The sequence below is a fragment of the Aquarana catesbeiana genome, linkage group LG03 (assembly GCF_042186555.1).
Source record: "Aquarana catesbeiana isolate 2022-GZ linkage group LG03, ASM4218655v1, whole genome shotgun sequence".
NCBI lineage: Eukaryota > Metazoa > Chordata > Amphibia > Anura > Ranidae > Aquarana > Aquarana catesbeiana.
The window spans coordinates 550,220,460-550,246,283 of record NC_133326.1 but is presented as its reverse complement, the minus strand read 5'-3'; the positions used below and the strand labels follow the sequence as shown (position 1 = coordinate 550,246,283).

At 40.4% G+C, this 25,824-nt stretch overlaps 1 protein-coding gene across 16 annotated transcripts in view; it reads left to right on the top strand.

Moving 5' to 3' along the window:
- The window catches only part of ERC1 (ELKS/RAB6-interacting/CAST family member 1), a 468,735-nt gene that overhangs the window by 171,981 nt on the left and 270,930 nt on the right, over positions 1–25,824 (top strand). For 9 of the 16 annotated variants that reach the window (XM_073621605.1, XM_073621604.1, XM_073621609.1 and 6 more), the window contains exons 5-6: positions 10,198–10,353; positions 17,061–17,153. The exons of 1 other annotated variant lie outside the window; for it this stretch is intronic. In XM_073621605.1, coding sequence (XP_073477706.1) covers positions 10,198–10,353; positions 17,061–17,153 — 249 coding nt within the window. The remainder of the gene's footprint in view (positions 1–10,197; positions 10,354–17,060; positions 17,154–25,824) is intronic. 6 more of the 16 variants (XM_073621608.1, XM_073621618.1, XM_073621606.1 and 3 more) reach the window with 1 other exon arrangement.

Sequence of the window (25,824 nt, the reverse complement as noted above, 5' to 3'; positions counted from 1 at the left end):
ATTTATACAAGTATGTAGTTCTGCTACATTGGTGTTACTCACCTTTTTAATATTAAATCACAGAAGTTGAGATTTGGAAGGCCAGACAGTGAATCTGCATTAAAATAGAATGTTAAAGGCAAACCCCACCCTTCAATTTGGTTTTTATATTGACCAGTTTTCCCAAAATCAATTGAGCTTAAAGTGTTACTAAAGATAATTAAAAAAAAAATTAAAATGACAAACCTGTTATACTCACTCATCCTCCTCGGGTCCCCTGCCAGCTGTCTTGGCTCCTCCTCTTCTTTGTGTGTCCCCATAGCAAGCCGTTTGCTATGGGGATGCACGGTGTCCGCTTGATCCTGAGCTTAGCCTCGCCCCCCACTCCCTCCTGACTGCATTTGATTGACAGCAGCAGGAGCCAATTGCTCCTGCTGCTGTTGAAGGCCCTGTGTGAAGAGAAAGAGAGGGGAGAAGAGATGCAGCTGTCCACAGTTCTGGATCTCTTCTCCCCTCTCTTCCCCTTCACACAGGGATTGGGGAGGACAGAGAATATAAAACTTTTTTTTTTTTTTTAACTTAATGTAGAGCTGCACGATTAATCGTCAAGAATAGTTATCACGATTTTTTCCCCGTTGCAATCTTGATAAGTGTTTCAGGATTCTTGCTATGCAAAGAATTCTCTCTGCTCTTCTGAAGCCACAGCCATCAAAAGAAAGGAAGAGAAAAACTGGGCAGTCTGCCAAAAATCATAACATTCTTTAGCAGTGGAACTAAGTCTAAACATTGTAACAATTTGTCAATGGAAGAGACTTCGTTTGTATATGAAGAAAGTTTAACCATTTAAAGCGGGGGTCCACCTATCTATCGTTTTTTTTGTTTTTTTTTTGGAGTTCATTCACAAACTTTTCTTCTCATGATTATCTACTCACATGTTCTGTGTAATAAGTCCGCCTGTGTCCGATTTCATTGTAAAGAATAACTTATAAAATTCACTGAAGGTGGTTTCCATCTTCATTGTGGGCATTTGAAGCCCACAAGCATGTATTTCCTGGATGCTCCCAGGGGACTGTGGGAGGTCTGGGAGAGGCTAGAAACACGCCTACTCCCATGGGAGGAAAACCAGGAAGTGCTAAGAAGATTAGAAAAAAAAGGTAATTACGGCGATTTAAATTTTTTTACACAGCATGTCAGCATCTAGGCAAGGAAGAGAATGCATAGAGATAATGTTCAAAATTTGGGTGGAACCCCGCTTTAAAGACTAAACCTTTTTCTGACATTTGTTGGTTTCAAGTTAAAGTTAAAACCATTTTTTTTGCTAGAAAATTACTTAGAACCCCCAAACATTATATACATTATGTATATATTTTTTAGTAGAGACCCTAGAGAATAAAATAGTGGTTGTTGCAATATTTTATGTCACACTGTATTTGCGCAGCGCTCTTTCAAATGCAATTTTAAAAAAAAAAATTACTTTACTGAATTAAAAAAAAATAAAAATTACCCAGTAAAGTTAGCCCAATTTTTCTTGTATAATGTGAACGATTTTACATTGCGCGAATCGTGAGAGAATCGTAATTTTTTTATTCTAAGCAAAAAAATCGTGATTCTCATTTTGGCCAGAATCGTGCAGTTCTTCCTTAATGCAAGGAATGCAATAAGGCAGGGGTGCTCAATCCATGGCCTGCGCAGCCCTTTGATGTGGCCCACAGCCTGAAACCAGGGAAGCACATGCGCAGTGTGCCATTAATCCTGGCATCTGCTTGCTTGCGGCTCTTCATCTCTTATAGAGTGTACGCACAGCTCCACCTCCATACAAATAGTTATTTTTTTCGGCCTTTGCTTGGTGAAATTACAAATTGGGGTGCGATTACATCACAGTCGGCATGTCTATGATTGCAAGTGAGTCTGGAGTAACCAGCCCTAGCTTGGCAATAATTGTAAAGTCTATTTGTCTTTCATTCATTGACGGACACAGCACTTCAATCTTGACCTTAGGGTTATATCGCCTAAGGTCTAGATTAAAGTGCTGTGTCCGTCAATGAACTTCAGAGAAAGGGATTTTACGGTAAGTAGAAAAAAATCCCATTTTCTCTTTTGCTCATTGAGGGACACAGCACTTTAATCTTGACCTTAGGCGATATAACCCTAAGGTCAAGATTGAAGTGCTGTGTCCGTCAATGAACTTCGAAGAAAGGGATTTTACAGTAAGTAGAAAAAAAAACATTTTCCAGCCCACCTGCTGTATTTAGTGAGATGTTTACTATGGCAGATGCAGCAGCTTGACACTACATTCAGAAAAGATGTGCTAACTCTGGATAACTCCTCCTTATATCCGTATCAGGATTCTTTAGCTAGGACGCACAAAGGTAAGGATAAACGACATATTTAGATTGAATTGCAAGCTAAAAAGTTAGATTTGGGACATTTTATAGGTAAATAGCTAAACAGGCTCATACTGCTTTTAGTTGCAGTTTAAAGAACATTTATGGTCACTACTTGTCCCAGTGACAACTGTTTTACTAAATAGAAAGTGAGCATAAATTCTCAACAGGGAGGTAGATAGAACCAAAACCCTAATCTTCTCTTGTGATAATATTTTTTTTATGTCTGTCTGTGCTGCTGTTGCGGAGTTTCCCTCACTTGCTGTCTAGTAAAACATTGTCAGGAGATCAGGAAGTGAAAAGAAACCCTTTCAACCGAGCCCTGTATAGCAGTAAAAAAAACACAACGGGGGTTCTAACCCTTCCCCACTCTGTCCAAAACAAAAAAAAACAATTTTGCCTTAACATACACTTTAAAGTGGAACTGAACCTATCGATTTACCTGTTGACATTCAAGGTATGCCGTCAGAGAAAACTTACAGTTGCTTGTGCTCAACCGAGCTGTCAAGCCATCAAATGGCTGGTGTTGTAACTAATCACGGGATCAGTACCATGACAACTGCAAATCAGACATGGGCTAAGATGACAGCTTCATTGCCTGTAAAGGGTAGGAGGGCTAGTTCTGCTTAAACTTTTTAATAAATAAAAATATATATACTACTCATTTAGCTGCTTTATATGTTTTGGAAGACAATAAGCTGTATAGTAAAGCAGTACCTATATAGATGCCTATTCTGTAATGGAAATGTCGTAATAATCTATGGCATCCACCCAGACTGGTCAAAGTAGATTACTGCACTTTGCACTTTAACTTTGTAGAACTTTGTAGAACTTTGTAGCGCATGTTTCTTAAACTAAAAGTAATATATGTGTTGTGCGCTGCCACCTAACCCTAACAATAGTGGATGGCTGCTGTGCTGCTATCACCATATGTGTTCCCACATAACATGCTAAAAAAAAAGAGATATGGTGATGTGATAGCGCTGCTCAATAACTCTACGTAGATTGTGAATGGACTTCAAAAAAAGTGTGTAGCTAATATCACATCGAACAAACAAAAATCTTCAAATAAATCATCATACAAAGCATAAAACTATCCAAGTGAAATAAAGATATTACATATAAATTTAGATTAGTATATATGAATAAAAAATTGAAAAAAACAATCCCAAAAATAGTCCGCACAGCCTGGTGCTCAAAACAAAGTGTGTCTTCATATAATTAACTACAGTGCGTGTAGCTCTTTAAATCTTCTCAGTGCTTCACCACATAACAGAAACTGTGCACCATCACCTTGTGAAATGCACACTCACCTTCATACAAGCTCCAGAATAGGGCCAGCTAGGCAATATAGAACAACGCTTCCAAAGACCAAGGGGTAATCTTCCACTATAGATCTTTGGGTGGTTTGGTTTTCCCCAAAGAAATGGTCCCTTATAGCTCTCAAGGTAAAAGGAAAAGGAAATTCCATAGTGCAGTACTTTTTGGTTAATGTATACATAGACGAACCAGCCCAACTTAAGAAATGCACTCACATTTATTTAAGACAAAACAAGCATAAAACCATAGCAGCATAGCATCAAACACAAAATGTAGCTCACAGTATCCTTCCGGTATATAAACCAATTAATTCTGCACTGCTCCAAAACAGCAGCTAGCACACCACATATGAAAAATAATGGTATTTAGAACAAATTTAACAAAAGTGTAGCGCTAAGGATAACGTGCCTATTGCAGTGCACATAAGTGAATTAATACAACACTAAAAATAAAAATTATAAATACAATAAATATATGGTGAATATATTAGTGTAAAAAAATCACTTTGAAATGTATATAAATAATAATAAATATAAGCAAATAAATTCTCAATCTGAATGCAGTCCGTAAACCATATGCCAAGATTGCAATGTGACAGGCAAACTCCAACTCAAAAAAAGGATAGCAGAAGTGTCCATAAACAGTTTTATGTGTAAATAAATTCTCTGTGTAATTACAGATGAAATTCAATCTTGTTAATGGTGAATAAATCAAATTGTGAGGAGAACCACCACCAAATAAAGGGGAGGCTTACCAGAGAGTTTCAACACGTCAGGGCATACGCTCTACGTGTCAAACAAGCTTATATATAGTGGAATGGACTCTGGATCGATGTCCTCAGGCAGTTGTCCCCCAAAGACGGCTGAGTTGGGATCACAAGGGATGTAATGCAGCAAGCAAACCGAAGTTCAGATGTCCACAGGTATATAAAATTTTATCAAAAAAGAAAGCAGAAGGGGAAAATAGTGTAATTCCGTATGAAAAGTTGAATTTAATAAAATGAAATAACACTCACATGATTGAAGATAAAAACAGCGCTGGTATAAAATCTATATAGGCAACAGTGAGGATCGACCCGACGCATTTCGTCTCAACAGGACATCATCTGGGGTGTCCCTCTACTGTTGCCCTCCCCATTATAAAGAAAATATGACCCCCATCGTAAGAGTCCAGCCCACAAGCCTTTGCGGTGTATGGGAAGTATACTTCCGGTGTTTTAAAATGGCGATCCGGCGTGCGTTCCACGCCGCTATCCAGGCAGTATGGAGATTCGTTCCACATATTATTACTAATGCTACAAACATTCGGAGGTGTTATGTGAGTGAGGGTGAGCCCACGTATGATAGTCAGGACGTGTGACCCGACGTCGCGCGTCTAGAAAGTCACGCGACCCAAGATTGAATGTCCAAAATAGACTGGACCTCTATGGTCTCACGGTAACATGCTCTCCGGGCCATGGGCGTGCGTGTCACACGTAGCCAACGTGCGCTCCACCTCTCGACTGATGGCCATGGACGTGTGTGTCACGCACGTAGCCAACGTGCGCTCCACCTCTCGACTGACGCACGGCCCAACAGCCACACGTGATCTGCCTCGTATACCAACAAAGCGAATATAAGCTGCCCAGTGACGATCACGTTAGGTGAGCAGGCACCAATAGGCGAGCCATGCACGTGACAACAAATGTAAGATAATAATAAACTCAGTTGAAATAATAAAACAGAAAAATCCCGCAGGAAGTATAATTAAATTAACCATAACATTTCTAATCAGGTAGTCAAACCATTATGCCGACTATCACTATATTAGAAAAAATATCCTTATAGTGGGCTAAATATATTTCAGTAGGCTACAGGTATGCATATAAAATGCATACCCCGAGAGGATGGATAATGAAACTTATACCTAAATTTAAAATTAATAATAAAATAGAGAAGTAATATTACTTACAGACAAAATGTAAGTAAATATGTACGTCGCTCATGGGATGGACTCTCACGTAGGACCATATGTACATAGTTTACTAACAGTGTAACAATCAAATTGTACAAAGAAGAGAGAGAGATAAAAAAGACTTTAAAGAAAATTATATAAAAAGAGAAACTATAATCAAAAATCAATCTTGACTAATGAAAGCGTTAATGTCCCATTCTGTATTCATACCGAAGGGTGAATAAGAGTGAAGTTCGTAGATCCAGAAGGTCTCAAGTTGTGAGACACCTCTGATTGAAAAGGTAGTCCCTTTTAGGTTACGATCATGGTATATTTTGTAATGTCTTGGTACAGGATGCTTTGTATCGCCTCTTTTAATGAGGGCGATATGTTCCCCAACTCTAGTGGAAAAAGTGAGAATAGCGCGACCCACATATTGCTTCCCACAGGGGCAGGTAATTAGATAAACAATATAGTGAGTCGCACATGTACAGAAGTGTTTTATCGAATACTGCTTGTTGGTAACAGACGATCTAAAACTAACCACTCTATGGCTCCCCCCTGTATTATGATAACAGACTTTACACTTCCTGCATGGAAAGAAGCTAGTAAGTTCTTGAAAAAATGATATGCGTGTAGGGGAATTAATGATATTCGGAGCTATCTTGCTTTGCAATGTGGGGGTCCTAAATAAATGTGAGTGCATTTCTTAAGTTGGGCTGGTTTGTCTATGTATACATCAACCAAAAGTACTGCACTATTGGATTTCCTTTTACCTTGAGCTATAAGGGACCATTTATTTTGGGAAAAAACAAGCCACCCAAAGATCTATACAGTGTAAGATTACTACTTGGTCTTTGGAAGTGTTGTTCTAGGGCTGGCCCTATTCTGGCGCTTGTATGAAGGTGAGCATGCATTTCACAAGGTGATGGTGCACAGTTTATAAGATGGAGCACTGAGAAGATTTAAAGAGCTACACACACTGTAGTTATTTATATGAAGAGTTTGACTTTGTTTTTGAGCACCAAGCTGTGCGCACTATTTTTGGGATTGTATAATATATTTAATATTTATATATCTTTAATAAAATATATATTTCTTCATTATAGTTAATAACTTTATTTCACTTGGATAGTTTTATGCTTTGTATGATGATGTATTGAAAATTTTTGTTTGTGATATTATCTACTTTTTTTGATAAGTCCATTCACACAATTTACCTAGCTATTGAGCAGCGCTATCACATCACTCTCTCTCATTTTTTAGTGAATGGTTTTCACTACAATACTTTCAATACAATTAAACATTTTTCTATTATCAGTATGGTGATCCTTTATGGAAATTATTTTTCCATTAACTTAAATTTGAGGGTTTCTTCCTCTATTCTATTGTCCTTTGCTGAGGCAGTTTATCAAATTATTTAATGAAAGCTTCTTACCTGGATTCACAAGGAACAATTACTGACATGCTGGAAAATTTTGGGCATTCAAGAACATGTGGCGGCTGTGTGTAATCCAATGCAATCTTGCCAAAGGCTTTGCTTTTGTATATTATGTGTTTTACATTATTTTATAAGAAATATAGATTCATGAAGCTTTGAGTTAGTGTCTATAGTTCAGGTTGCATTGTCATAATCTCATAAAGTCTAGGTTTACGTTTAAAAGAAATCAGCTCAAGGGATATTAATTACCCTCAGTTTGATGTGCCCCTTGTGCTGCTCTGTCCTGGTTTAGTTGAAATCTTCATCTTCTGATGCCCTTCTGACCTCGTTGCTGTAATCCCCCAGTGCAGCATGGATTATTAGAACTGTAGGAACTTTGTTGGGTACTCGTCAAAAGTGCCCGACTGTGCCCACCCTTTCCACCAACCTCTGCCATTCATAAAGGCCAGTGATACAGCTTATGTGAATGGAGCATGATCTATGATTTGATGATGGGAGAATGGTTAAAAGGTCTGCCCACTCCATTCATAGTGCCTTTACAAACCCAGATATTACCTTGTAAGTGTCAAATTCACTGTGCTTTATGTAGCCTGCGCAGAGCTGGGGGGGGGCGGCAGCAGACCCACCCACTACAGGCAGTCTGCAGAAAACTACAGGAGGAGGTGGATACAAGACCAGTCACCCTGCTTAAGGAGAGAGCAGCAGTGACAGGTCTTTCTTTATTATAGGAAGTTTCTGCACAGAGGCTAAGTTTCACACTGGATTATTGCAGAGATCTGGAAGAAATACACAAAACACACCAAGATTAAGTTATGAATACACATGCTTCATGTATTTTGCACAATATTTCCTTATCCTGGAGATCAGCTTTAGATAAAATTTTTACAGGTTGCGTTCTTCCCCCAGCCTGTGACTAGACCGCGAATGGAGAAGCAACAAACAGATGAGCTTGACTCACAATGCTCTCCCCTCCTATCAACATGTTTTGTTAACACATGGGCACTGCAGCATACGTGAGCTGCTTTTTCCTTTTCTCAGTTTGAGCTCTACTGCACAGGCTTCAAAACACTGAAACTAAGTCAAATCTAGGTACTTATACTTTTGCATTTACAAAATACATGTAATGATTATTGATAATTGTAACGCTGCTTTAAGTTGTATGTTTTATATCTGCCTCAAGTTCAGCTTTAAAGCCGACCTGTGCTTGGAACAGAAATGTAAGACTGACCTATGTAAATTTGAGGTCCCTTCATGTTCCTAAAGCTCCGTACACATGGGCCAAATGTCGGCGACATTGGCCTGTTAAATAAAAACTGGCCAACATTCTGTATGGCACCCTGTCCAATAAAAGCCGGCTTCTGTCGGATGAGCACGCTGGTAAACCAGCAGTCAATCGGCTCCTGATCAGCGTTCTGGCTGGGGGGCTGTCCCCCTGTCAGAACACAACATCTCAGTGGGGGACATCGATGTACTAACGTTGGATCGTTAGAGCAAAGGCTCCAACTGGAGCTGTCAGTTTAGTAGTCTGTACTACTAAGAGTTGGGAGAGGGGAGCTCAATGTTAGTCTTGACTGCAGAGTAGCCTCCTTCCCTGCATCCTTCTGGGCCACTCTGACTAGTAAAGGCCTCAAAAAAGTCCAGAGTTTGAAGTTGATATTGGCATACTGACTGCCTCAGAGGGGCTCTTGAGACAATTTCAGAGAGATAAAGATACACTGTATGGCCAAAAATATGTGGACACCACTCCAAATGTATGGAGTTCAGGTGTTTCCAGCGGTGGGTAATGTTAATGCGGGGAAGACCATTTTATATGGCTTTGCCCCTGAGCGCAAAGCCAGCTCAATTAAGATATTGAGCAGTTTGGTGGGAAGGAACTCAACTGCACAGAAGCCTGATTTCAACCCTGCTGAACACTTTTGGAATGAATTGCAAAGCAGAATGTGAGCTGGGTCTTATTGTCCAACATCATAATCTGACCTCCCAAATGGGCACAAAGTCCCACAAACCCACTCCAAAATATTATGGAAAGCTTTCCCAGAAGAGTGAATGCTGTTATAGCCGCAAAGGTGATCCAACACCAAAGTAATGCTTATGGTTTTGCAGTGGGATCGTCAGAAAGCTCTTTTATGACGATGGTGATGGTCAGGTGTCTGTATGAGCTCATGTGTACTTGATAGTAGATATAGGTTCACTTTAAGTAAAAGTTATGCTTTCAAAACTTCATTTATCATTTCATTTTTCATGCATCCAAATAAAGCCTGAATCTGTCGCTTATCTGAAATGCAACTCCACTATTTCAAGGCATGTTCAACCTAACACGGTAGGTTACAGCGGCGCTTATATGTCACTGTGCTGTGACGTGCAGACAGTAACCTGCACTTGGTTTCCCCTTATAAGGGTTGGGGCAGATAATACACTTAGAAGAACGTGGTAACCTTGGCTGCGTTAGCACATATGCCTCTGGTCCAGCAGAGGATTGCAGGTGAGTGGGTAATTATGTTGATGGCAGTTTTGAGGATGGTGCATCAGTGTTGACACCTCAACAAATGAAGGGAAACTGCTTTCTGGCAGGATCAACAAGTCCTATTGTAGTAAAGATGTATGACAATGTTCTTTTGATTTTCTTCCTTTAAAAAATGCTACAAGTGCAGAAAAATACCTGATCTGCCAGAAATCCAGTAAGCTTCTTCCCGTTTGGGCTAACAACTCTGCCATTTCTGGATTGAAAGTCTACTAACTGGACTTGCAAAGAAGACCCATCCCATCTTTTGGTTAAAACATTCTCCTCCTTGTAACAACCACTCTTAACTGATGTAGAGGGAACCTATGCCTTAATATTGTCTTACTCATACTTCCCCAGTTGTTCCGAGATCCACCTGAAAGTGAGTATGTGTACTACCAGTGCTCCAGGACATTCGCTTTGTGATGCATTGGTTTAGGCCAATCTTCAATGTAGAGTTTTTCTTTAGTACACAAGAAGGTGGATATGTACGCTACTGAACGTTTCCCATAGTCAATTCTGCCATCAGACTGTCCTAAATTGGGTTAGGTGTTCTCTTTAGCTTTAGCTAGTCCTAGCGGTCTAATAGAGTAGTATAAGCCACTCTGGAAATTCGTAGTCATGGCATTGTTTCCCCGTAGGACTCTAAGATCACATCGATGGAGCGAGGTCTGAGGGATATGGAGGATGAGATCCAAATGCTAAAGTCCAACGGAGCCTTGACTACTGAAGAGCGTGAGGAGGAGATAAAACAAATGGAGGTCTATCGCAGTCACTCAAAGTTCATGAAGAACAAGGTAATCTAGTTCCGCACAGTGCTGTAGAATGTCGTCCTCAATGAATACTATTGTTACAAAAAAGGGTCATTGCAGCTTTAATGACTAACCTGTAGTGTTTTGGCTTCTCTAGAGCTGAATTGTAACACCTCCACCACCAAAATGCTAGACTTAGAATAAGGAACGTCAGACCAAAAGTTTTCATGTTGTGTAGAGTTTCTGTTGCATTTTTGATCTCATCTGTATTTCTGTTTAACTGCTTTTTCCTGCCTATATGCAGTTTTAAATCAAACATTTATTGGTCAAATTAATAGGTTTGCGTTTGTCTCGCCCCCCTTCCCCCCACTCCACAGGAGCTAATTTCCACCAATGCTGTGCAGTTCAGACCTGTCACCACTGGGTATGGAAAAGCATTTGACACACCATTTTTCTCTCATGTGACAGTTCTGGTGTCTGCTGGGTAGTTCAATGCTGTCATATGGCCACACCTCAAACCTGTGTCAGTTGTGACTGGAGCAACTCCTAGTTTTTACAGGGCACTCTTTACTCACTCTGGGAGCTGAATGGTACATCAGAGGGGTGAGAGGAAGGTAAGAGTAAGGGGGTACAATAATTCCCTTACTTAATAAGTCATACTTGTTTGTAAGTCCAACAAAGATCAGTGCTTACAGACAAAGACTGTGAGCGCTAGATGGTGTGTTCTGGCGGGGGGAGTCCCCCTGTCAGAACACAATAGCACAGCTAGGGAGATCGCTGTACCAACATTGCTTGTGTCGGTACGGCGATCTGTCAGGTTTTTTTTCATTCAGTCCACCTGGTTGAATGAAAAAAAAAACTGTGCAAACACTTTGCATCTTTGAAAGTTTGCAACTCAAAGGTTTGTATGTAGGGGACCTACTGTATAGTGAATTGTTAAAATTCTGCAGGCTTTAACCCATTTTTCATTTAAAATGTTCGATTAGGTTACACTATTTTTAGGAATATAGTTAGGATACGGATTCTGTTAACATAGATACTTCAGGAGAATACATTTTTTGCAAATGGAAAAAGAAAAGTTTCTTTCTTGTCCATTTAGGGCACAGGAAGTGTTTAACTTTTGGGTAAAACTGCCACCTACAGCAGGATTGGATACTGCCAAACAAAAAAAAAATGTAGGCCAGCCCAGGACAACCCCTTCCACTGCTAGCATGCCTAATTTTTTCCTAGTGTCCTAGGGGGATTGATGTCTTTTCTACATCTGTTCTGGGTTAAGACTAAGCCTGGCTATACACTGTTTGAAATTCAGTCCAGCAGGGATTTCAGTCAGTGTTTGGTTTCACCTTCTTGACAGAAGTTGATTGTTGGTAAATTTTTATTGGCCTGCAGCTGCGGATCGACTTGTTTACCAGCGGTCAGTGCCACTGTCAGAATTCAACGCCCTGGCAGGGAAGAATCCTCCTTCCACCTCATTTGTGTGGATGGAATAACCTGTTTTGTTTCATTCAGCCCGCTAGCTAGCCAGCTTTACTTGTGGTAAAAGTTAGCTGTAGAGCATTCTGCAGGTCATCCATTGGCATTGCCCTATCTCTGAAGACCTCTTTTAATGAAAAGCCTGGTCAAGCCAAGCACCAAGGGCTAACTTGGTTATATGGATTGCTGGGCATCTTCAATCCTTGTTCCTGACAGTTTTGTTACAATAAAGATGAGAGCTAATGTCATCCATTTGGTGGAGTGTAGTGCACATGTTCTCTTTCCTGCCGTACAGCATTTCCATATAGATGCTCTTGCTTCAAAGAACCACATGGAACTTCAATCTTTGATCATTTTCTTCTGCCTTTAGTCATCATCTGCCATCTAACCCTCACCTGCTACCACCTCTCTGGGTTTTCGTGAGTACCTGAGGCCCTGCTTCTTACCCTGAGCACTTGCTTTACTGCAAAGTGGTCGCAGCAAATCTGATTTTAGAAATGGAGGAGACAGCTCTCTGTACTGGGTTCCCCCAGCTCACATTCTGCTAACAGTTCTTGGGCTGCTTATAGTGTACATTCAAATTGCACCATTATATGCAGCCTGGAATTATGTTCTCCCCTAATCTTAGAGTCCTGTTTGGAAATCTGGGCGTGTTTGATAGGCTTTTTGCCATCGAGCATCTGTTTCCAAGGTTTTAAAAAAGACTGCAACCTGGTCTTTTGTTCACACGTTCTGGAAGTTCACCTTGCAGGACCTTACAGCATCATCTGATGTTTGCTCCAGATGTAAGGTCCTTCAGGCAGCTCCCTGAGTTGTAGGCATAGGCAGTATCTTGTTATTGATTTTTTTTTTTTTTTTTTGCAGTGTCACCTGCCCCTTACTTGGGCTGTTTTTGGATGTCCCCGAGGTTAAAGACTTCCTGTGTGCCTCAGTGGGATATTTTACTCACAGTACTTTCACTTCTCACTTTCCTTGGAGTCCATTGAAGAACACGGGTCACACCTCTCTGTGTTTATGATTATGCTCTTGATACTTCTTTGTTACAAAAGTGAGACATACTGTTAGTAGGAAGAGTTGTCCTGGTCTGGCGCACAAATTTTAGTTTGGCAATGTCTAATCCTTCTGTAGGCAGCAGTATAACTCAAAAGTTAAAGACTTCCTGTGTCCCTCAATGAACTCCAAAAGAGGATTTTTTGGTGAGTGCTAATATCCTATATGCCTTCTATAATATTTTTCTTACTGCCCATTAAACATAAGAGAAAAGATGAATTGTGTTTAAATGTGTTTTGGTGTTTAAAGTAAGGATGAGCTCAGGCGTGTTCGCAAACAGCACGTGCAGAGCCCGCCAGGAAGTCGGCACTGCGGAGCGCTAATCACAAGCAGTGAGACATTGTCCCGATGCGCGGCTGCAGAGATTCTTGCACTGTCAATTTGCGCACTGTTGTTTGAACCATAGCCTTTCTATGGTTTGGAATATTCCAGCACATTTTTTGTTTTCTTATTTATTGACACATAAATCCTTGCATTGACACGCTTGGTTACCTATACATAGGAGCAGCACTTTGCAATAATACCATTTATCAGTTAAAGTGGTCCTAAAAAATTAAAACTTTAACTAAAACAAAAAAAAAACAAAAAAAATAAAATAAAACTTTATTACAGTCTCTGTCTTAAAGTGTAAAAAACATTCCACCACTTGTTGTGCCCCTTCCCCAAACATTTGCCTATTTCCTCTCATTTGTACTGGCTGCAGCTCTTCTCTCTTCACTTCCTGCTCTCACAGGAGACTTTGAGATCAGCAGGAAACATAGGCTTCTGTTGCTGTCAGTCAAATCCTTTGAGGAGGGGTGTGGCCAAACTAAGCTGTGTGGGTCTATGGATGCACACAGCTCAGCTCAGGAGCATGCCCTCACGTGTGCCCCATCAGCCCAGGGCTGACTGAGGGGGCACCAGGAGGAGAACAGCAGACAGAGCCAGCTAGAAATTCCAGAAAAGAAAGTAAGAGACCGCCATGTGCAATACCCATTACACATTACACAGTTAAGTATACTCAATAATTTTAACTATAAAAAATAGGCTTTGCAATTACTTTAGCTCAAAAGTGAATATGCAATTACAGGAGGGAAATGCTTTTTTTTACGGCAGCTGGAAAACTTCTCTGTCTTTATCATTATGAACAATACTTGATATATTTTTAGAAGTCTTAATTTCAGCACATATTAAGAAATTGACTTCTCACATCATTCTTTGAATGAATTACTGACACTTTTCAGTTATGGATCATTTTGTATGTTTTGGTAGGCTAATGATCTTTTTGGAGAGAAATGTGGATCCAGCTGCTGCTGATCTCTCCTTCTGAAAATACTAATCTCCTGGCTTTCAGGCTGAAACTTTGGCTCCAGTGTGACAAATTACTGAGTCAGAACAAGTATAAAAAAACTTTCTGACATTTCTCAGATCTGTTCTATGTCAAAATATGGAGGATAGTGTTTTAATATGACAGCCAAGCAGCTAGTATTTGCAGAATCGGCCTGCCCATGCCATTTTTACTGTAAATGTCCCCTGAAACAAATGCTGTGAAGGTAGAGGGAAAAGGAGGTAAGCGTTGCACAAATTTAATAAAAGGATTACATTCTTGTGACAGTTGGCCTACATAGTCTGTGCTGTTTACTTGTCACCAAAGTTAAGTTTGAGGCCCCTTTCACACTTGTGCAACTTGTCCTGTGACTTGGAGACTCAGAGCGTTGCCTTAGTAGCCTTATTACACTAAAGACCTTGTGCACACTGCTGTACAGCATGCAGATCCTTTGTAATGACATTCCTGCATTGCACTGACCGATGCTCTAGACTAGAGGTCTAGAGGGTCAGCATCAGAGGGTCACGGGGAAGCTCTGCACACTGTATGGCCACGTGCATTAAGCCAAACCTGTAAATAACAGGCAGTACCCAATTGTTAATATACAGTTGTGCTCGTAAGTTTACATACCCTGGCAGAATTTATGATTTCTTGGCCATTTTTCAGAGAATATGAATGAGAACACAAAAACTTTTCTTTCACTCATGGTTATTGTTTGGCTGAAATCATTTATTATCACTTAACTGTGTTCACACTTTTAAGATCATAATCACATCAGAAACTACCCAAATGACCCTGATCAAAAGTTTACATACCCCAATTTTTAATACTGCGTATTGCCCCCTTTAATGACAGCTTGAAGTCTTTTGTGGTGTTTGTGGATGAGGCTCTTTATCTTCTCAGATGGTAAAACTGTCCATTCCTCTTGGCAAAAAGCCTCCAGTTCCTGTAAATTCTTGGGCTGTCTTGCATGAACTGCACATTTGAGACCTCCCCACAGTGACTCAATGATATTGAGGTCAGGAGACTGAGATGGCCACTCCAGAACCTTCACTTTATTCTGCTGTAGCCAATGAAAGGTCAACTTGGTCTTGTGTTTTGGATCATTGTCATGTTGGGATGTCCAAGTATGTCCCATGCGCAGCTTCCTGGCTGATGAATGCAAATGTTCCTCCGGTATTTTTTGATAACATACTGTATTCATCTTGCTATGAATTTTGACCAAATTTCCTGTGCCTTTTGTAGCTCACACATCCCCAAAACATTAGCGAGCCACCTCCGTGTTTCACAGTAGAAAATGGTGTACCTTTCATCATAGGCCTTGTTGACTCCTCTCCAAATGTAGCATTTATGGTTGTGGCCAAAAAGCTCAATTTTTGTCTCATCACTCCAAATGACTTTGTGTCAGAAGGTTTGAGGCTTGTCTCTGTGCTGTTTGGCGTATTGTAAGTGGGATACTTTGTGGCATTTGTGTAGTAATGGCTTTCTTCTGGCGACTCGACCATGCAGCCTATCTTTCTTCAAGTGCTTCTGTATTGTGCATATTGAAACAGCCACACCACATGTTTTCAGAGAGTCCTGTATTTCACCTGAAGTTAATTGTGGGTTTTTCCTTGCATCCCGAACAATTTACCTGGCAGTTGTGGCTGAAATTTTAGTTGGTCTACCTGACCGTGGTTTGGTTTCAACAGAACCCCTCGTTTTCTACTTCTTGATTACAGTTTGAATGCTGCTGATTGGCATTCTCATTTTCTTGGATATCTTTTTATATCCCTTTCCTGTTTTATACAGTTCAACTACCTTTTCCCACAGATCCTTTGACAATTCTTTTGCTTTCCCCATGACTCAGAATCCAGAAACCTCAGTGCAGCACTGGATGAAACATGCAAGGGTCTGTCAGGAGTCCAGAAACTCATTGACCTTTTATACACACACACTAATTATAAGCAAACAGATCACAGGTGAGGATGGTTACATTTAAAAGGCCATTCAAACCCCTTTGTGTCAACTAGTGTGCATGTTATCAGACCAAAATCAGCAGGGTATGTAAACTTTTGATCAGGGTCATTTGGGTAGTTTCTGTTGTGATTATGATTTAAAAAGAGTAAACACAGTTGATTGATAATAAATGGCTTCAGCCAAACACTAACCATGAGTGAAAGAAATGTTTTTGTGTTATTCATATTATCTGAAAAATGGCCAAGAAATCATAAATTCTGCCAGGATATGTAAACTTATGAGCACGACTGTATATCCTTTACTACAGGTGCTCTTGAGTCCTGGTACCACAGTATATTCACTTTCTGATGGTGGTACTAGTTTGTGGAAAAGCAAGATGTGACAATTGCTTTTTCTCTCCTGAGAATCTGCTTGGAAGAGAGAGGGGTCTTAAGTCAGCAAAGTGAAAAGGAAGCTGGGGAACCTAGTGAAATTGTTTTTGACCTTTCAGACAAGGGTGCTTGTTGTGGGATTTGCAAGTACACTGATGTAGTAAGCCAGAGATCAGGAAAGAGGTGGAGCAGTGACACAATACCTGAAAAGCAGCAAATTCTGAAAAGTTTTAACATCTTCTTATGTTATACAGCAGTGTAACACAGCTGGGACTGGGATAGTGGTGATCACAAGGGAAATGACTAGGCAAACCCCAAAATGCATGCACAATGCATTTGAAGATACTCTTACAATTTGTGCTCATGTTACACTCATTACAACTTCATCCTTTCAGTGCTGGTCTCTGCAACGCCATTGTTCTTTTCTCAGCAGCTTCTCAGTAGACCATAAGCCATGTCACACCTAAATCCCTCAAACCTAACCTTCTAGACCTACTGGTAAATCTCATCACTGGGTCCATCAATTTCTATAATGCTAGTTATGTTCATAACAAAAATATTCTGACTGTATGACTTGCTCAATGTCCTGACAGGTAGAGCAGCTGAAAGAGGAGCTGAGCGCCAAGGAGAGCCAGGCAGAGGAGCTGAAGAAGAAAGTTTCAGCTCTGCAGACGGAGCTGTCTGGCGTAAGGCTCCACATTCTGTCTGTCTGCTGGCTTACTGTGTCTCCTCAGAGGCGCTCTGCGCCCATTCTAACTCTCTGCTCTCGATATTACTCTGGGGGTGCCTCTAACATGCTAACCTCTCCTCTGTCACTCCGGATTTTCCAGGTGTCTGTTTTATGTGTCTCACCTTATCCTTTGCTCTGTTATAATGCAATAACTCATGCTAACTTCCTAAAATCTATGCTGCTTTTTTTTTCAAAATTTTAATAATTTTATTATTCAAAATAATAACTGAATGTTATTGTCACTTGTTTGATGTCATTTATCTTATCATTGTACATCTAGGTTAAAAAAAATGTTTGTATATGTATATGGGGCAGCCATACTTCGCTATTATATACATGCTGTATATAGTATCTTCTCTTATCTAGTTTATGGACCAGGAAAAATAGTTGCCTGTTTTGCATAGATGTTGATTGCAATGCTAAGGAAAACCTACACATCAGTGTATCATATTTTAATATGAAACTATCATTAAGCAATATAAATGTAAGTCACTTCAAAAATGTAAAGCCTATTCCAGCTGCATAAAACAGCACATTTTAAATTCCTGTCCTAAACCCTTATTGAATGACACTTAGTCTCACTTGACCTGCCAAGGTCCCACCCCCTGTTGTCCTCTGGGAGGCGCTGGCTGTGGGGAACTGGCGGAGATGCAGACTTCTGCCCATCTGATGGTGTTAATGGCGCACACATATCACCGTTTTATGATGTGTGCCTTTCTTCTCTGCCCTCAAATCGCTGCTCGATCAAAAACTCTGGAGGAAGTTGGAGGACACGTGTGCACAATCCTGGAGGAGGATTCTAATGTAAGCAGAGGAGAATTTTGTAAAAACCCCAAAAAATTCATGTATAGGGAAATAGGAAGCAATCGATGGGTTATGTATATTAAAAAAGAACCTTGGAATTGGGCTCTAAATTTGCAATATTTACTCAAAATGTATACTCCCCCCATCATCGGAGATGCTTGGAAATTTCTCCAATGGTAATAGACTGGGGAGAGGTTAGATCCTTTTACAGGTTTTTTTTGTTATTGTTGGTGACTTTTTGTTCCAGTGACACCTATTGCCATTATTCCTTCTGCTGGTATCACTAGCAAAGGAGATGGAATTCTTCCCAGGTGGGAACACAAAAAAAGTTGAGCTGTATAACGTGCACTTTTACATAGGTTTACCTAACACCCTACGGAGATCATCTTGCCTTATTAGCATAATTGTATTCATTGGGGTGTTATCCTATAAGATCATTAGTATGGAAAATACCCAATTCTATTTTTGAATTTTGAATTTCACGTTCCTGGATCACAGTCTTGCTTCAGGCTGTCGGAAAGCAAGGTGTAAAGACACCTTTTTATTTACATGAATAGGATCTATCACAAAGCAGAACACAATATACAAAGGCACAGACAGAAGCATACAGATCTTAGTCCTGGAGCAGTAACTCTGTGAATAAGTTCTGTTTATCTGCCCCAGAAATAGTATGTGACATGTGACTTGGGGAATAGCTGCCTCTTTGACAGCACTACTTTCTGACAGTTTTGGTTTAATTGGCGCATGTCCCTCGGGTAGGGATGGAGACAGATGAAACATTAAGTAAATTCAGGATATATTGATATACTGCTCAGCGAAGCGAGAGGTCAGTTCCAGCAGCTTTGATTGCAGCCAGATACAGAAAGCTGTATAATTCCTCCTTCTCCCCCATAGTTCCTGTAGGCCTTAGTGGTTAAAGAAAATTTAGTTATAAATGAGTCTTTAATGTAATAAAGTATCACTTATCTGTTTAAGTGACCTATCTCTGTAAGTAGAACTGGCATGGCTGCCTCCAATAACTTATTAAACTATGATCTGACTACATTCTCTGTATAAATTGGTATTTTTATTATATTAATGTTATGGTATTTTAATACTTGAACCCTATATTTTTTATATTAAAGCTCAAGTTTAGACTGCTTATATATTTTCCTTGTCTGTTCCATCCCATTAAACATGCTAATTCAATGTTAAAATAAAACTTTTCATTATATACATTTAGGTCCATATATATTTGGACACAGGCACAATTGTCATAATTTTGGCTCTATATATCACTGGAATAAAATTAAAATGAATCAATCTAAATGAATTTGAAGTGCAGACATTCAGCTTTAATTCAAGGGGTTGAACATAAATATAAAGAACAAATTTTAGGACCTTCAACCATTTTTACACACAATCCCCCTATTCTCAGGGGCTCAAATGTAATTGGACAAATGAATATAATCATACATAAAATTTTCATTTTTAATATTTTGTTGAGAATCCTTTACTGGCAATGACTGACTGAAGAACCCATGGACATTACCAAAGACTGGATTTCCTCCTTCTGATGCTTTGCCAGGCTCTAACTGCAGCTGTCTTCTGTTGTTCTTTGTTTGTGGGTCTTTCTGCCTTTCCTTTTGCCTTCAGCAAGTGAAATGCATGCTCAATTGGCTGGAGATCAGGTGATTGACTCGGCCATTGCAGAATATTCCACTTCTTTTCCTTCAAAAGCTTCTGGGTTGCTTTTGCGGTGTGTTTTGGATCATTGTCCATCTATACTGTGAAGCACCGTCCAATCAACTTTGCTGCATTTGGCTGAATCTGGGCTGACAGTATATCTCTAAACACTGCAGAATTCATCCGGCTGCTTCTGTCTTCTGTCACATCAACAATAAACACCAATGACCCAGTGCCACTGGAAGCCATGCATGCCCATGCCATTACACTGCCTCCACCATGTTTTACAGATGGCGTTGTGTGATTTGGATTATAAGCTGTTCCAAGCCTTCGCCAGACTTTTTTTTTTCCTCATCATTCTGGTACAGATTAATCTTCGTTTCATCCTTTCAAAGAATGCTTTTCCAAAACTGGTCTGGCTTTTTTAGATTTTTTTTTGGCAAAGTCTATTCTGGCTTTTCTATTCTTCAGCCTTATGAATGGTTTGCACCTTGTGGTGAACCCTCTGTATTTGCTCTCGTGAAGTCTTCTCTTGATTGTAGACTTTGACAATGATACACCCACCTCCTGGAGAGTGTCCTTCACTTGTCTGGGTGTTGTGAATGAGTTTTTCTTTACCATAGAGAGGATCCTGCGATCATCCACTGCTGTTGTCTTCCATGGATGTCCAGGCTTTTTATGTTGCTGAGCTCACCAGTTCATTCTTCTTTCCTCAGAATGTACCAAACTGTTGATTTGGCCACTCCTAATGTTGCTGCTATATCTCTGATGGATTTGTTTAGTTTTTGAAGCTTTACAGTGGCCTGTTTCACTTGCATGGACAGCTCCTTTGAACGCATAATGTAGGTTCACAGCAAGACTTTCCAAACACAAATACCACACTTAGAATCACCTCCAGACCTTTTACCTGCTTAATTGATGAAGAAATAACAAAGGAGTAGTCCACACCTGGCCATAAAACAGCTTTTGATTAAATTGTCCAATTACTTTTGGTCCCTTGAAAAAAGGGGGTTGGCTATTCTTAAGAGCTGTAATTCCTAAACCCTTCCTCCAATTTGGATGTACATACCCTCAAATTAAACCTGAGATTGTGCACTTTCAGCCCATATCCATTATATAACTTATATAGCTTGAATATGTTTTGGTAAATACCTGAAAAAAACTAAAATTGTGCCTGTGTCCAAATATATATGGACCTAACTGTACGTTATTTAGGACCCAGTGACATCAGCACTGGATCGCTGTGCTTCTTACTGCAGTGCAGGCAGATCATGGCTGGTGGGAGGGGCCAGCAGGGTATTGTACACTGCTTCCTGAAAACATCACAGCACCCTTCCTCAGTACTACTCTGAGCCCTCAGCCCTGATGCAAGCAGTCTTGATGGGTGGATGTCAATCTGAAAGAGTGGGCATTTCTGGGCAGGCTTAATTTGCATAGAGACCACCCAAATGCAATTCTGAATCTCCATGATTGAAAGAATGGAAATCCAATGACTGAAAGCTCACAGTGTGCTGTGAAATCTGACTAAGAGATTTCAATCCAGTGGAGCCTGTACAACTGTGCGATATCGAAGGGAAGGCTGAATTCCAGCTTTAAAGTGGTTCTAATGGCAGAAGGCTTTTTTACCTTAATGCATTCTCTTCATTAAAATACTTACCTGAGCCTGATCTGGATTCCGCGCTGTCCCTGGGAGCAGTGGCCATTGGCTACTGATACTGTCAATCATCAAGCGGCTATTTCTGTTGAATTTTCAAGGAAATTCTTTTGTTTACTATCTCAGGGATAAGTTAAAACTGAACTCCAGCCTTCCCTTCAGGCTTGCACAGTTGTACAGGTTCCTCTCCTGTAGTTTCTTAATGTTTTCACTGCACACTGTGAACCTCTCGCAATATGCATTAGAAGCTACAGCAAATCAGAGCATGCCTGATTTCTTACCTGGAGGATGTCCAATGTCATCCAGGCTTTACTTGTCCCTGGCTCACCCCTTTTATTCATGAAAATTTTTTATCAACTGCAGGTGTGCTACTGTCTCCCCCCCCCCCCCCCCCCCCCAGCCAATTATAATTCTGCCGAAACAATAAAATTGCCTGGTGCACCAGCTGTGACATAAACCAAAGGGGATACCGATCTTCTGTCAAAGGAGCTTAAAGGTTTCTTCCACTGTTTTTTTTAAATAATTTATTTTTATTAGTTTTAAAATAGAATATACAAAACATACATTTGAAAGGAAAAGTTGGCCTAGCACCTCACCGCCAACAGGGCTTAATGTAGCTTGCCAGCTAGAAAAATAAACAAAAATATATATCATATAGAAAACACAGCCAAATTGGCCTTGTAAGACCACTTATATAAGTGCTCTTCTTAGTGGAGTGGCCGTGCAGGTTCCAAATCCAGGTGCGACCAAAAATAAAATAAAATTGGAATAAGAATGAAAATTAACAAACACAAATGTTGAACCCCTGCTTCTCTCATGCCCTCCCCAGCTGAACCAACCAGGCAATAATAAAACCTACTACTTCATTGAGAAACTTAACCAGGGCTCTCTAAACCTTGCGATCGTTGTGAAGGTAGCTCAGAACAGAATGGCCTGAATATTGTTGGGAGATGTAAAAAAATTACACCTTAACAGCATGGTCACAATATACTTCTATCTGTAGACAAGAAAGGGGTTATAAAGCGTATCATAAATGAGAGCAACAGAGCAAGGGTAAATATAGAAGACTGACCATCATACCGATGCAGCTGGGTCAAAAACTAAAAAGAGGTACCAAAAGGGGACTGGGGGTGGGCTGCTGTTAAGCCAGGTCTGCCAGACTGTCTTCTTCACTGTTTATGGAAGTTACTTCCTTACCATCTTGTCATATGCTGGTAACTGTTGATTCATTGAACAAGACCATTTTACTCGTATCTGGATAGATATGCTTGGCGCTGTATAGCGCTCACATGCTGTAAGAGGAGGACCTACTCTAGAAAGCCCTTTCCCAGTCTGGATCAGACAGGTTGGGCCCTATATAATTATTGGTCAAACTCAGATGTTATTTCCCCCTCTTGATAATTTTTAAGCCTTATATCCTTTGCAGGTAAAACTTGGCAACGGTGTAACCTGGTTATTCTTGTGTTTGATGCTCAAACTACCAATCACACTGAGGATACCCCCTCCTTTAGAAACTTAGTAGATAGGCACTTGGAGAATCTTCTAAAAATGTATTTTGCAGCCCTACAGCTGTCTCCTTAGTGATTGCCCAAACCTTGGCTGACTGGGCTGGAGAAATTCATGATGACATTTCTCTTGAGATAGAAAACTCAAATCTTTACTCAAAGTTGCAACTTGGATGCCCTGGATTTGGATACCATGGAGAACCAGATTTGTTAGACCTCTAGAATGTCTTTAATTGCTGTCAATATGCACATAATCCTATGGCTTAATGGATAGCTCACCTTTTCAGATAAAAATGGCCGTTGCTGCACACTCCTTACTTCTCTAATCTTGCTCTGTTTCAACTCACTTGGAAAAGAGCAAGATTCCTTAGCCCCCTTCTCATTTATCGTTACAATGGGTGTTCATCCCCTTCTCCTTCTCAGGAAAGGATTTCTGGGTTTTCTAACCCCTGCATAGAACTCCTGTCCTTTTAAAGGTTTACATACCTACCTACACAAGATGTATTGGTACGATTATTTTGGTAGTCAGGCTTCCACAAGGTGCCAATTGCCATTTGTCCAAACTATAGTTAGACATGTAAAGACTCCTGTACAGGTGTGGCAAAATCTCTGATGCCAAAGAAATTCTTCCCTTTCATCAAATTCATTTTGTGGGTTAATTTTCTCACTGTCAACTTTTCCTTGTAATCTAGCACAACATTCACTATGTCCATGGGGGGTGCTAGATTATCATTTTTATTATTATTTTCTCAGCCCCTGAGATAACCAGTGGTATCCCTCGGAGTTTGTTGCTATAGGCCTCCAAACATCTGAATTCCATCATCCAAAACCTGACTGCTGCTGTTTTCCATACTCCCTAAAAGCTGTGCCTAAACGCCGTGGGAATTGTTTTTATCCTGACATATTTTCTATGTATTAGCGTCTTTTTAGACAACCTCATTAGCAGGACAATGTTGTCAATGTCTGATTTATCAAAAAATAAATAAAAAATCTTGACATCGAGACTTCCTGCTAGGCGGCACGATTCATTGCCCTTTATTAGATATTTTTTGCTCCTCTCCTGAATATAGCACAGGAGTAGATCTTTTCTCTCAGGTGACTGGTTCCTAATGCCCTTTACTTGATGAGGTTATTTACACAACCTAGAACCTTACTGCCAGGTTCTGCCATGACTTGGCCTACTTGGCCTAACCCCAAGGCCTTGTTCTGAGCTCCAACACACCTTTTTTCCTATCCCTTCCATGGCTGCAGTTCACGAATTACAGTTTCCGGGAAAGGTATTTAATCTGGCCTCCCCTGTCTAGGTCTCACCCTCAGTACAGGATACGCAATTAATCGTATTAAAAACTGATTAAATCCACCTGTTCCCAGGGTTTCTTGGGTGTTTCCACCAATTTGTCCACAGTAGCTTGACGCTTGCCTACACACAGCCATCCTGATTAGCCTATAAAGTCATGATGGCATGGGCAGGGAATTTCCTTATATCCTTAGCACCAGGATATTCCCTATGTTGGCGCTATCCATTCTTATGTTGGATGTCTCCCTTTACATCCCCATTTGGGCACAAGATGTTTCTCCAGCTTGGTAATCTTTGGGAAAATAGCTCCCCCTAGTGGGCTAATGAAAAACCTCTGCGTTTTCTTCTGCAGTGAGGTATTTCTACTGTTAGCAGTTTATTTTGAGACCCGTTGGCCTTCTTTTTTTTCTTCCTGTGGGCCTGTTTCTACTGTTTAGCTGTCTTATTGCCCACCATTTGATTATTGCTTGGGGATGTCCTATGTCTGTGAAAAGATTCCTGTGTCCTGTTCTGTCCAATAAAGAAAAGCGTAATTTTGACATACCTGTAAATTCCTGTACCTTGGAGTACAAAACAGGACACAGGTCCATCTCCTCTATTCTCTGTAATTTCTCTGTTGTTGGCTAACAAAACTGTAACCTCACGGAGTGGGTGGGGTTAGATGGGGACACTAGGGGATGGACATAGCAAAGCTTTTGCCAGTGTCCAATCACCAGAAAGTAGCAACATCTAATCCATGGTCTATGAATTTATTCTAGTGTGTTGTATTGTATTTCAAAAAATGGAATTTACAGTTATGTCAAAATTCCTCTTTTTTTGAAAATTTGAATTTGCCATCACTTCCTGGCCCTTTGACAACCATTCTAGAAACAGGAGGTACAATTGTTACTGGGACAGGAAGGTACAAAAAGAAATGCAGGATTGTCAGAAAGTCCTAACCCCTTCCTCAACGTGTTTTTGTCCATTTCCTCATTGGAGAGATTTCCAAACACTTCCTGTCTTGACAGCGAGAAGAAAGCCCCCTAATAGGCACTCAGACCTCAGTAAAAATCTGATAGAGGCTGTTCTCCTCCCGACTAAATCTAAAATTAAAACTTTTTGAATGGAGTTGTGCTTTGAAGACTACACAGTGTAAGCATAATTTAGACACAACCACAAGTCCACCTAAAACTGATGATTTTCCTTTCAAATATTTTATTGGTAGTTAACAAGCATCTGTTACATGCATTTCAATACAAGGTATAGTATGTATATTAAACAGTGCATATCTCAATCAAACAGTATGACGATGGTATAAAGGAGGGGAAATATTACAGGAAATGGATACTCTGTTAGATAACACAGGGGTCTAGCATTAGCCGAAAATGCAAACAGTAAGAGGGAACAGGGTCCCTAAATTCGATATATTGGGCTGCTGGCGGTCCTGCCTTGGGTTTGGGCAAAAAAGCCGCCGAGACCATCACATGAGACAGAGTACAATACCAATAGTTATTGAAGGGAAATAAGAGGGTAGAATCGGGGGGAGGAGGGAGAGCGGAGTGGAGGTGATCTGAAAGGAAAGATTAAGGGTTAGCTGAGTGGGGGGAATGGGTCGGTCGGGTCGCACGGGCACAGGTGTGATTTCAAAAATCTTAGATGGACACCAGAACCATCTCAGGGTTCCAAAAGATGTTTGTCTATATCAGTGGGCAAAAAATGCTCA